Source organism: Podarcis muralis, chromosome 2 (assembly GCF_964188315.1).
Source record: "Podarcis muralis chromosome 2, rPodMur119.hap1.1, whole genome shotgun sequence".
Lineage (NCBI taxonomy): Eukaryota > Metazoa > Chordata > Lepidosauria > Squamata > Lacertidae > Podarcis > Podarcis muralis.
The window spans coordinates 20,939,044-20,953,037 of NC_135656.1; the positions used below are offsets into that span (position 1 = coordinate 20,939,044).

The following is a 13,994-nucleotide window of genomic DNA, read 5'->3' on the forward strand; positions in this document are numbered from 1 at the left end:
GTAGTTGTTTATTTCCTTGCCGGGAGGGCGTTCCACAGGGCGGGCGCCACTACTGAGAAGGCCCTCTGCCTGGTTCCCTGCAACCTCACTTCTCTCAGGGAGGGAACCGTCAGAAGGCCCTCGGAGCTGGACCTCAGTGTCCAGGCTGAGCGATGGGGGTGGAGATGCTCCTTCAGGTATACTGGCCTGAGACTGTTTAGGGCTTTAAAAGTCAGCACCAACGCTTTGAAAAACACACCTGCATTTCTGGGTGATTCCACACATTCCTCTCTATTGTTGCCTAGAGTGGATCTTTGTTTCTTGTGAATCCCGTGCATATGTAGATCCTTAAGTTTTGATGACAAGGCTTTCAGCATGCGCATGAGCACACACATGCAAGCTTGTTTTCTCTAGGACCCAAAACAACGCCTTCAGGTTACGTGCGAGAAAGAAGATTCTGATTAAATAAACATCAGGAAGAACCTTCTGGCAGTAAGAGCTGTTTGGCAGTGGAGCAGACTCCCACCAGAGGTGGTGGACTCCCCTACCTGGGAGGTTTTTAAGCAGGTGTTGGGTGGCCATCTGTTATGGATGCTTTAGTTGAGATTCCTGCATTGCATGGGGTTGGACTAGATGACCCGTGGGGACTCTTCCAATTCTATGATTCTATGACCATACTCATGTTTATCTGCTCATTAACATCACATTATCAAGGGGTGTGCATATATATGTGTGTGTGCATGCACACGCAAAAAAGGACGCATTTCCTACAAAAGAGACACAAAACCTTTTGATTCTGTAGCACTCTGATATGCTAAGTCCTTAATAATGATAAGATACTTTACAGGACAATCCTATAGCTCAGTTCTAAGCACTATGGAATTCAGTGAGAATCTTGCTCAGATTTTGAAGGCAGATGAAATATCTCTCCTGTGTGCCTGGATGTCTTGCCGTATGTCTTCTGTCTATACCCTCCTTCCACGCTGGCATGCATACGCTCCTCTTTACCCATTAGCCACGACAATGCACAGGCAACAATGCTAATCTTGCACAAGCACAAAGGAGTTGTCAGAAATTCCATCTAGCAGAGTAACTCTGCCAGCTAGCAGAACTAATTGGCTGTAATGCCATCCTCCGTGTGGCATTGCTGCTCTGAAGGAGTATAAACACATTATTTTAGACATGCATCTCCAAATGTAGGAGGAGAAGAAAAAACACCTCTTCCTGCACGCACAAAACCCAGGGGCACAATTCACAGAGAGTAAAGCAAACAGATGCCTGTAAAGTTAATGGGAGACCTAGGTGAAAAATTAAATGTTTCTGTACAAGCTCAGGGGCAGAGCACATGGTATGCATGAAAAAATAGAGTCCCAGGTTCAATGCTCAGTATCTCCAGGTTGGGAAAGACATTGCCGGTAAGTGTGCCCAAGGATCAAGCTAAATACAGCATTAGTTGCATGATTGTGTTAATTGCATGATTCTGTGCACCTGTAGGGCACACAGAAATGTGCAATTGCTGTTATTGTACCTGCAAAAAATGGGATTTTGCAGATGCACTTGTGACCCGCTGCCCACCTACGTCTCTGAAGTGTGGCTCTTCTGTAAAATGGCCGGATTGTTTCACCAGAGTGGTGCATGCTCTGGTTATCTCCTGCTTGGACTACTGAAATGCGCTCTACGTGGGGCTACCTTTGAAGATGACCTGGAAACTACAACTAATCCGGAATGCAGCAGCTAGACTGGTGACTGGGAGTGGCTGCCGAGACCATATAACATAATGTTTGAAGTTTTATTCTGTTTTTAGTGTTCTGTTGGGAGCCACCTAGAGTGGCTGGGGAAGAAGTCCTGAAAGACCTATACTGGCTCCCAGTACATTTCCGAGCACAATTCAAAGTGTTGGTGCTGATCTTTAAAGCCCTAAATGGCCTCGGCCCAGTATACCTGAAGGAGAATCTCCACCCCCATCATTCAGCCCGGACACTGAGGTCTGTCTCCGAGGGCCTTCTGATAGTTCCCTCCCTGCGAGAAGTGAGGTTACAGGGAACCAGGCAGAGGGCCTTCTCGGTAGTGGCACCCGTCCTGTGGAATGCCCTCCCTTCAGATGTCAAGGAAATAAACAACTATCTGACTTTTAGAAGACATCTGAAAGCAGCCCTGCTTACGGAAGGTTTTTATGCTTGATATTTTATTGTGTTTTTAATATTCTGTTGGGAGCTGCCCAGAGTGGCATATTACAATATTACAATATTACAATATTACAGTCGTACCTTGGTTTTTGAACAGCTTAGTTCATTAACAACTTGGAACTCAAACGTAACAAACCCAGAAGTAGGTATTCCTGTTTGCAAACTATGCCTCGGAAGCCAAACGTCCGACACAGCTTCTGTGGCTCCCGATTGGCTGCAGGATGCTCCTGCAGCCAATCGGAAGCCGCGCCTTTGTTTCTGAACATTTTGGAAGTCAAACGGACTTCCAGAACGCATTCTGTTCGAAAACCAAGGTCCGACTGTATTATTATTAACTCCACGGCCCCCACCCGCAAGTTGCTGCCGTCCTACCATGTTTCCTTTCAAAATGAAAAACATAGGGAACAATGGTCATCAGGGAGGCTGGAATGGGCAGTTTTCATGAAATTTCAGATGCTAGAGAGGGCTGTGCAGGATTCCCCAGGTGCAGGGCAGGGCTCCAATTCTCTACACTGTTCGCTGTCCCTCTTTGCAGCTAGCAAAAGCAACATATATTATGCCAAAATATGGGCAACTTTTTCAGAATGCAGCGTTTGGCTTCCCTTGGCAGGGGAGTTGAATGTGGAGGCAGCAGAAAACAAACAGCACAGTTGCATCAGCAGAAGGGCTTGGGCAGCAGATGCCAGAACCATCACAAGTTATGTGGACAGGACCAGAGCATTAAAGTACAATATACTTAAGAAACTACACTGACATGGGGGAGAAGGGGAAGCTTTACATTTTCAGATAATTTCCAGCAAGGGGGGCAGTTACCGTATTTTTCGCTCTATAGGACGCATTGGACCATAGGAGGGGGAGAACAGGGGAAAAAAATTCTCCCCCTCTCTGCTCAGCGCCTCTTCAGCAAAGTGGCAGGAGAAACGGAGCCCCTTCCATTTCTCCTCCCGCTTCGCTGAAGGGGCGCTGCGCAGAGAGGGAAAACTGTGCAGCGCCTCTCCCGCGAAGCGAAGCCTGGAGAGCAAGAGGGATCAGTGTGCACCGACCCCTCTACCTCTCCAGGCTTCAGGCGGCTATCCACAAGCCTTCGGAGTGCAGCGGGAACTCCTGCTGCGCTCCGAAGGCTTGCAGATAGCTGCCTGAAGCCTCTGGAGCGCGGGGGGAGCTCTCCCTCTGCGCTTCGGAGGCTTCGCGTTGCTATTGCCTGCTTGTAGCCAAGGAGCCTGCATTCGCTCCATAAGACGCACACACATTTCCCCTTAATTTCTGAAGGGGAAAAAGTGTGTCTTATAGAGCGAAAAATACGGTACTTAACGCAAGTCCACCTTTTCACCACTGCATGTGCCGTGATACACCAAATAAACAGGGTTCCCACTTCACTGTGGTCAGGGAACCCAAACAGAGCTGTTTTTCCCAGCAGAAAGATGTAGGTATAACAATAATAATAATTTATTATTTCTACCCCGCCCATCTGGCTGGGTTTCCCTAGCCACTCTGGGCGGCTTACAACAAAAGATTAAAAATACATGAAAAGTCATGAAAAACTTCCCTAAACAGGGCTGCCTTCAGATGACTTCTAAATGTCAGATAGTTGTTAATTTCTTTGACATCTGATGGGAGGGCATTCCACAGGGCGGAACAAACTTCACCTGCTGAATCTCTGCCTGTCGCGCTGCTATTAAAGGCACAGGAGCCAGGCCTGGGACTGTGTGGGAGGGGGAGTTGCAGTGTGTGTGTGTGTATCTGGAGGGTTCTACTGGTAAAGTTGCAAGTTATTTGGAGCAGTATTTTTTATTTATTTTCTCTGTCTGTCTGTCTGTCTCCTCCTCCTCCTCCTTACCTGTCCTTATTCACACCTTCTTTAGCATCTGTTCAAGGAATGCTTGTCTCTCACTTTTAGAATTGCGGGCTAAAAATGGCAGCATGTTTTGGTAGTCAGAAGGAAGGAAATCGGCTATAATTATCTCACATGAAGCCCTGCTAAAGATGTAAAGGCACAGGAAAATATAGGGGATGGTGTGGGATACACTCCCCACATCAGCAATTTCCCTAGGATTTCCTCTCTCTACCAGCTACTGAAATATGACCTTTCTCCATCACACAATCTCTAAGAGCTCTCAGGCCTCTCTGGTCCAACCATGGCTTGGGGATGTGGTACTCTCCTGATGTCGATGGACTACAACTCCCATCAGTCTCAGCCAGCATGGCCAATGGTCAGGGATGATGGGATTTGTAGTCCAGCAGCATCCTGAAGGCATTGTGTTAGCTACCCCGGCGTAGCCCAATTCGGGTGTGTTGAATTTTTCAGCTTCTGAATTCCAAAAATGAAGGGTGCAAAGAAATTGTGACATGACTTGGGAATTCAGAAGATATTTGTGTCAAATGAATATAATTTAATTTTGCTTGGTAAGTAAAATGTTTCTCAAATTGCACAGAAATCATTTGAAATGATTGCAGAGTACTTGCAGTTGTATTACATATTAATATTATTTTATTTACTTCTTGTTGTTGCTGTTATTATTATTATTTCACATTACCTGACATTTTCAGAAGGCAAAATTAAAATTCTATGGTCTCCCAAATGCAGTTTATTTCTTATTGACTGCAGCACGATTAGCGATAGCTCAGCAGTAGAAGAGCCAGACTGAAATACCCCTGAACCTATAGGAAAATAATATCTGGGATACAGCAATGTCTGAGCGTTTCACCAGACACAGGAGGACAATTGAAGGCACAATGAATAGAGATACCTTCCAAGAAACATGGACCCCTTTCTTTAACTATACTAATGACCAAAATCAATACACCAACCACTCAATATTCTCAGTGGAGCGGTTACATTAAGTAATATGTTGAACATGTCTAGAGACAATGGATAAAGCAAACACCATTAAGATGTACTGCTGGATAAGTTGTTTAGTGCTTCTTGTATTTGTTTAAAAAGCAGTAACAAATTGTTTTTTAAAAGCAGTTTATGTGCTTCTTCATCAAACGAAGACTTACCAAGCTAAATGTTCTCCAGTCACAAAAAAATAACCGCAGATTTGAATTCCTCACACCCAACAACTTTATATATATTTTTATATTACGGTCGGAGACCAGTTTATAAAACACACTTAGGGGTACAATCCCAGAAGGAAAACAAACATTTAAAACAATGTACAACAATAAATTAAAAATTTATAAATGCGATAAGCGTATAGACACTTAAAACTTTAAGATAAGCTACCACAGAGAGATGAGCCAGAATCACCCATGGAACCGAGTTTGGGGATTTTCTTAACAAACTAGTTTGAGTCGGGGGATGGTCTGCACCTACAGATCTGTACACAGAATCTGGCAGCCATCCGGGTTGTCTTATGATCTTTGCCTAACAGGAAAAGGTCTAAATTTTGCTTTTCCAGGAGGTCAGCGAGCCTCACCAGCAGTGCCTCTTCATAAAAGGGACATCTAAAGAACAAGTGCTCTGGGCTTCCTATATCCCCCAATGAACAGGCTCAAAGTCTCTGAGCATATGGGACTTCACCCAACAAAACAAAAAAAATTCCTTCCAGTAGCACCTTAAAGACCAACTAAGTTAGTTCTTGGTATGAGCTTTCGTGTGCATGCACACTTCTTCAGATACACACACGAAAGCTCATACCAAGAACTAACTTAGTTGGTCTTTAAGGTGCTACTGGAAGGAATTTTTTTTGTTTTGACTATGGCAGACCAACACGGCTACCTATCTGTAACTTCACCCAACAACTTATTTTTAAGACCCCTGGCTGAAGAAATCGGCAAGTTTCACTCTCTAAAATGACCTGCCCATGGGACAATAAATCTCTGCTCCGTGTCTCCTCACCTCCTTCCTTCCAGTTGTCCGCAGATGCTCTGCTCTTGGTCTCTGTGATGTCTTTGTGGGAGACTAAAAAAAGAGCCACTTCTCCCTTTTCATTCTTGATAGGCACCACATCCAGGAGACACCAGAAGGGGACACCTAAGGAGACAAGCAGTCTTGTTTGTCAGATGATAATAACAGTTTTAGCAATTGTAATGCACTGTGCTAGATGCTGCATGGGTTTTCATTGTATTCTATTGATCATTGTATTTGGCTGCATTGCAGTTTATTGAACTACAGTTTGAATCCTGTAGAATTGAAATTGTAAGTGCTCTTCGCAGACGTGCCGTGGACCATGGATGAAAACACACCTCAGCTTGGGAGCCCCTAGATTACAGAACAGAGGAGACTCTACTTGGACAGATGGGTCAATTGCCTTGCCTTGCCTTTCACCTTCTCTCCCCTTGGAGACCTTAGGGTTTGAGAAGAGCTGCTAAACAGCCTGTCTGAGCCTCACCTACTCTTTCTTGCCATTACTGGAATGCCTGGTCCAATAGGTAAAAGGTAAAGGACCCCTGGATGTCCAGTCAATGGCAACTATGGGGTTGTGGCACTCATCTCGCTTTCAGGCCGAGGGAGCCGGTGTTTGTCCACAGACAGCTTTCCAGGTCATGTGGCCAGTATGACTAAACTGCTTCTGGCATAAAGGAACACTGTGACAAAAACCAGAGTGCACGGAAACGCCGTTTACCTTCCCGCCGCAGTGGTACCTATTTATCTACTTGCACTGGTATGCTTTCAAACTGCTAGGTTGGCAGGAGGTGGGAAAGAGCAACGGGAGCTCATCCCGTCGCTGGGATTCAAACCGCCGACCTTCTGATCAGCAAGCCCAAGAGGCTCAGTGGTTTAGACCACAGCGCCACCCACATCCCCTGGTCCAATATCCCAACCCTGGATTGCATCTAACTGGGCCTCTCCTACTCCTGAAAACCTACCTGACACAGGTGTGTGGAACAGCATTTTGCTGTGCACATGCCTTACTTTGCAAGGTATGCTCTTAATTAGGGGTGGGGAACCTGCAGCCCTCCAGATTTTGCTGGACTCCAACTCCCATCAGCCTCAGCCAATCAGCCTGGTTCCCCACCCCCTGACCTAAACCATCTTTAGTGTACATTAAAAAAAAACCCATTATGTATGAAGGAAGTAACTCTCAGCATGCAGAATTTATAAAGAAACAATTGCAAAGGAGCATTCATGTTTGCGCATGCATATGCGTATGCGCATACATGCAACCCCCCCAAACTCTCTCATCTTCCAATTGCTCCCTCCTGGTACACTTTTCAAATGAGCAATGTGCACGCCAGGTGGGGTTGACAAAATTTGAAGAGCAAAAAAAAAAGGGAGGAAAAGGACACATTCGACTTCTACTTTTAACTAGGGATTGCTATGACGACTTTTTTACATAGACATGAAAAAGAGGACATGTCCTGGAAAAAGTGAACACATGACAACCCTAATTGCCGGGACATATAGGAGAGATGGAAAAATCACACTGGGAAAGGGGTCAGGGGTCAGTACTTTGCATGAAGGAGCTCCAATCCCTGGAATTTAAAGAAAGGGGCAGGTAGCAGATGATGGGAGAGCTGTTGCCAGCCAGAGCAGTCACTATTGGGAAAGATGGTCTGCTTTCTATATCATCCCACACCCAAGGCTCCACTTTGCTGCTGTGAAATGACCAGACCAGCAACCCGCCCCAGACTTCAGCCTTCTACACTACAACATACGAGAGACACCTCCCCGCTACGCCCCACAGAGCCACGCGGCCCTTACCGGGGCAGCCCCTTCCGTGAGAAAAGGACTCACCGCTTTTCCTGTAGAGGATGAGCTCCGCCTTAAATTCCTTGCGCTCGTCCAGCGCCTTGCGGATCTGGTTGCGTACGAGTTCGCTGGTGTCAGGTCCATAGAGGAAGCTGCAGGCACAGCAGCGCTGCATGACCTCAGCCCGGGAGAAGCCGGTCAGTTCACAGAAGCCATCGGAACAGTAGACCACAGGGAAGGCGCCACGGACTTGGGCATTGCCCAGTACAAAATTGCTGTCTGCAAGAGAGAGAGAGGGAGGGAGAGATGCCTACTGGGTGACTTTGATTCTGGCAAAGATCTTAGTTCAAGAACTTGCCACCTAAGCCAAAGAATTACTCGGGCAAGTCATTACTCCTTAGCCTTTGGTCTGGCATTCACACCACTTGGGGCCCTTCCAGGCTGTTGTTGTTGTTGTTTATTGAATTTATATACCACCCTATAACCAGAGGTCTCAGGGCATTTCACAAAAGGTCACAATATATGAAATAAAAATAAAAACAATACAGTAATCCAATAACATCCCCCCCTAAAAGAGCCACATTTTAAAGGGTATAGGTTGTTGATTAGGTCAGCCAAAGGCCTGGTTAAAAAGGAACGTTTTTGCCTGGCGCCCAAAGGTGTGTAATGAAGGTGCCAGGCGAACGTCCCTGGGGAGAGCATTCCACAGATGGGGGAGCCACTGCAGAGAAGGCCCGTTCTTGTGTTGCCACCCTCTGGACCTCTTGAGGAGTGGGCACACGAAGGAGGACCTCAGATGATGATGAACGCCCTCCCATCAGATGTCAAAGAGATAAACAACTACCTGACATTCAGAAGACATCTTAAGGGAAGTTTTTAATATTTAATGCTGTACTGGGAGCCGCCCAGAGTGGCTGGGGAATCTCAGCCAGATGGGCGGGTATAAATAATAAATTATTATTATTATTATTATTAATTATTTATTTATTTATTTATTTATTTATTTATTTATTTATTTCAGGGTCCGGGTCGATTCATATGGAAAGTAGCGATCCTTGAGGTATTGCAGTCCTGAGCCATTTAAGGCTTTATAGGTCAAAATCTATGGTGTTTAATTGTGGGCATATTCTGCAACATGTTCTTGACACAATATCAGCACCACGCTCTAACCAACGGAACTATCCATTCATGAGCACAAATAATGAATGCACAATAAAACACATGGAAACCCCCAGATCTCATCTCATTGCTTGATGATGTAAACACTCCATGGCTCTCAGCTGAATATTTGAACTAAGGGCTCAACTATAAAAAGGCAAAGGTAAAGGACCCCTGGATGGTTAAGTCCAGTCAAAGGCGACTATGGGGTTGCGGTGCTCGTCTCGCTTTCAGGCTGGGAAGCCGGCGTTTGTCTACACACAGCTTTCAGGGTCATGTGGCCAGCATGGCTAAATTGCTTCTGGCTCAATGGGACACCGTGATGGAAACCAGAGCGCACGGGAATGCCGTTTACCTTCCTGCCACAAGGGTACCTATTTATCTACTTGCACTGTCATACTTTCGAACTGCTAGGTTGGCAGGAGCTGGGACAGAGCAACAGGAGCTCACCCTGTCGCGGGGATTCAAACATAGCTGTCAACTTTCAGATTTGAAAACAAGGGATCAGCAGCCTCACCTGTCCCGGGGACAGCCTATGGGATATCTAACAATCCGGGATAGCAGCAGGAAGCAGCTGGAAACGGCGCTGGAATAAGGGAATTTCCCGCAAAAAAAGGGAAGGGTGACAGCTATGGATTCGAACCGCCGACCTTCTGATCAGCAAGCCCAAGAGGCTCAGTGGTTTAGACCACAGCGCCACCCACACTGTGCATACTGCACAGACACCAAGCCATCATTGACTCTCACAATGCATGGCATTGCGACGACACACCTCTTTTCAACTGTTTGCACATACCACAGCGAAATGCAACCAGCTCTGGATTTCAACAGCGATCATCAGAAACGGATTCATGGTGCAACACGTGCAAGAAAAGGAGCACGTCTGTTCGGTGCATAAACACTGAAACTACTGAAAATGCACGGCTGAGTGAGATATAGGGAGCGGCACCAGTGGCAAGGCAGGAAAGTCCTGGTACTGTTGGAAGGGGACCTGGGGAGCTGTGCAAGAAGAAGAAGAAGAGAAGAGTTTGGCTTTGATATCCCGCTTTATCACTACCCGAAGGAGTCTCAAAGCGGCTAACAGTCTCCTTTCCCTTCCTCCCCCACAACAAACACTCTGTGAGGTGAGTGGGGCTGAGAGACTTCAAAGAAGTGTGACTGGCCCAAGGTCACCCAGCAGCTGCATGTGGAGGAGCGGAGACGCAAACCCGGTTCACCAGATTACGAGTCTACCGCTCTTAACCACTACACCACACTGGCTCTCAAGGTTAGGAATCTCAAGGTTAGGAATCAAAAGGTTAGGCTCGCAAGGTTAGGAATGCAAGCATTCACGAAACACTGGCGTCAGGAAAGAGTGGGGAAATAACCTGGCAATGGAAAGGAAGAAGGTGCGTTGAGGAACCATAGACGCAGAATGGAGTTGGGAATGTAAAAATGCTTTATCATGTCCCATCCTCCAGATGCCCAGTATGGGGTGGAAGGGAGGGGAGGGGGAGTCAACATTCCTAGTTCCTCTTCCCCACCGTCTCCCCAGGAGTTGGCACCATCTGGTACATCCCCAGTTTCTGACTATTTTTACCCTGTTTGTTCCATGCAGAGTTAGTCATCGCCTGCAGCATCTGGACTCAAACCCCCAACTTCTCACCAGTGGAGAGCCAGAGCCCGCCCCCCTCTCCCCCCACCCGGCCGCCTGGATTCATTTGCATAGATTTGAATAGGAATGGTGCTGGAGTGGCATTTTTCTTTCTCCCTACTATATCCAGAGGATCAGTCTGTGTGGAGGTGGGATGCTGGAAATGGATCCTAGAGAAGGCTGTTTGGTGAGGAGGATGATGAAAGAGCGAGGGCTTTGCCAGAACAGGCAGAAGAGTGAGGCCTAGTGGCTACAGCAGAATAAAGGGGGCGGGGTGTGTGGAAAAGAGGGTTGGCAGTGGGGCAGTTTACAAACAGCAGGGGAACGGGACAAACCAATTTAAGACACACACCAGGTCATGCCTAAAACCCGAGTGAGCGAACCCATTAATATAGGAAGGTTTATAGCATGGGAAGGCAAACTAAGGCCCGGGGGCCGGATGCGGCCCACTTGCCTTCTCAATCCAGCCCGCAGACAGTCCGGGAATCAGCGTGTTTTTACATGAGTAGTATGTGCCTTTTTATTTAAAATGCATCTCTGGGTTATTTGTGGGGCGTAGAAATTCATTCATCCCCCCCCCACTCCAAAATATAGTCCGGCTCCCCAGAAGGTCTGAGGGACAGTGGACCGGCCCCCTGCTGAAGAAGTTTGCTGACCCCTGGTTTATAAGCACTGAAAGTTGCTAGGTGAAGGTGATTAGTTGATTTGGCATTCATAACTACCCAAGCCTTTCTGTTTGTCAAAGGCCAGACTACACATTACACAAGTTTGTGTGGAACCCAGAAGTGGACAATCAGGAGTAAAGGAAGGCTCCCCTACAGAGAGAAAAGCAGTTTGAGGGGGTTGGGTTTAAAAGGGGAAACAGCTGGCAGGGAAAGGATTAAGCACTTGCTCTCTGCTTTAAAGCGGAGTTTGTTTAATTGATTGACTGATTTCACAATACAGTAGTACCTCGGATTACATACCTTTCAGGTTACATACGCTTCAGGTTACAGACTCCGCTAACCTAGAAATATTACCTTGGGTTAAGAACTTTGCTTCAGGATAAGAACAGAAATCGTGCTCCGGCGGTGCAGCAGCAGCAGGAGGCCCCATTAGCTAAAGTGGTGCTTCAGGTTAAGAACAGTTTCAGGTTAAGAACGGACCTCCGGAATGAATTAAGTACTTAACCCGAGGTACCACTGTATCTACATAACAAATGAAACTGATCTGTAGAAAATGTAACCTGAAAAAAGAGACATTGCACATACTTTTGGAAACCAAGAAATCTTTAATAAAAAATACTTAAAAAATAATAATCTACATAACGCTTTATTGTAATACGACCCCAAAGTGGTTTACGGAAAGAGCAGAACAATAAAAGTATATGTTAAAAAGAAGTTAAAAATGACTATTCACAACATTCAAAAATAATTAAAACCAGCAATCAGCTGACACCAGATTAAAACACACAACAACAGTCTATACATCTGGATAGGGTTGCCTAAACAAAAAATGTTTTTTAGTAGCTAGAAGTTTCCCATCTATTTCCAAAGCAAACCTTAGAACCTAGAAATAATGCTGCATTTCCAAAAGACTGGGGAGAGGTCCCTTCGACGTCCCCAAATAAAATATTTGAGGGGGCCAGCCCCCCCGAGTTGATGGACATTGCCATTCAAATGGGGTGGGTATGCCCCATCGTGTTATATTTTATTTTTATTCAATATTTTATTCAAGTTGGCACCCCTGACAAGGAGACCAACACCAACAGACCTGCTTCTCCAAGGCTCAAAGCAGAATTCTCCCAAGCCCAAGGGAGCAGAGCAAAGCCAGCAAGATCAAACCTTGGCATTTCTAGATAGGTCTGGGGAAGTCCCCTGCCTTAAACCCTGTTAAGAATCCCCGTCAGTCAGTGCAGGCAGCACTGGATGGATAAATCACCTGACCCAGTAAAAGGCAGCTTTCTGTGTTCCTGAATTATTATTTTACACCTCTCTTAACACTCCTTATTTCAACCTTCTCCCTTGCCATATCTCCTAGAACAGTTCAGACGTTGCTAATTTCATATCCCTCTGAAATCGGGCCTCTCCTGTCCCTCCTCGACTCCACACCAAAGGGAGAGCTTATCCCTGAACCTGTAGGCAAGATGTGCTCATCTCAAACCTCTGAGGAGATGTTGTGTGGGTACCAAGGCAATGAGACACCAGGGAAGGGAGAGAGAGGGTCAGGCAACCAGCCGTGACACAGTGCAACTGAGCTGTTTCCAGGAACACACATGTGGAGCAGACTCTCTTGTGGGCAGGACCTGCAGATAAGGGTCCTCTCGTGATACATTAGGGCTAGAGACTTAAACTGGCTCCAGAATTATCTCCGGTCCTCGTGGAACTCTGGGAATTGTAGTTCTATGAGGGGTATGTGTGTTTTAAGGATCTTTTTCAGGGGCTTCTCAGCATCCTCACCAATCAAGCCCAATAACCTGGTGTAAGCTTGTAACAACAACAACAACAATTTTATTATTTACCGTATACCCCAACTCATCTGACTGGGTTGCCCCAGACATTCTGGGTGGTTTCCAACATATATAAAAACAGAATCTCGGTTTTCGAATGTAATCCGTTCTGGAAGACCGTTCGACTCCCGAAATGTTCAAAAACCAAAAACTGAAAGCTGAAGCCTCAATACAATAGGCAAACTCAACACAGAAGCTGTGAGGTATGTTCAGCTTCTGAAAGTCGTTGGAAAACCGAAGCAGTTACTTCCGGGTTTTCAGTGTTTGAAAGCCAAAACGTGCGTCAATGGAGACATTTAACAACTGGGTTCCACTGTAAAACATTACACATTTAAAAGCTTCCCTATACAGGGCAGCCTTCAGATGCCTTCTAAGGGTTTATAAATTATAGTTACTCATCTCCTTGACATCTGATGGGAGAGTGTTCCACAGGGTGGGTGCCATTACCAAGAAGGCCCTCTGCCTGATTCCCTGTAGCTGAATATGCCCCTGCTATGGAGACTACTGGGGGCATCCTTACTCTGTGAGCAGGTAAAAGCACTACCCACATCTTCAGCCCTTAAGCAGTACTGCCATCAGCCTGTTTATAACTCCCTAAACTTGCAGGCTTCAGGGACATCCACAGCCTTCAGGTTTTTGTTATGGGAACTGAGAAACAGCCAGCAGACTCTCTCCATCATCACTGGAAAGAAGAATTAGCCCACCTTATTCTGACTCCCTGTTTGCTCAAACTTTAGAGTGTGTTGCCCAAGCAGCCTGGTTCATGGGAGATAAAACCACAGTGACCTAAAGCAACCAGACAACCTCTTTTATTATCCAAAATAATAAAAAAAGTTAATTTGAAAAATAATGAAGGAAGGAAGGTGTGTGGGGTGAAAGATTAGCAGGGTACAAAATAAAGCAAAACCCAAACTA

At 46.1% G+C, this 13,994-nt stretch overlaps 1 protein-coding gene across 1 annotated transcript in view; it reads right to left on the bottom strand.

Annotated features, from left to right (window-relative positions):
* KCNH3 (potassium voltage-gated channel subfamily H member 3) overlaps window positions 1-13,994 on the bottom strand; it is a 65,644-nt gene that overhangs the window by 20,832 nt on the left and 30,818 nt on the right. Inside the window, exons 2-3 of the mRNA XM_028711950.2 lie at window positions 7,846-8,079; window positions 6,007-6,141 (exon numbers count right to left, since the gene is read on the bottom strand). Coding sequence (XP_028567783.2) covers window positions 6,007-6,141; window positions 7,846-8,079 — 369 coding nt within the window. The remainder of the gene's footprint in view (window positions 1-6,006; window positions 6,142-7,845; window positions 8,080-13,994) is intronic.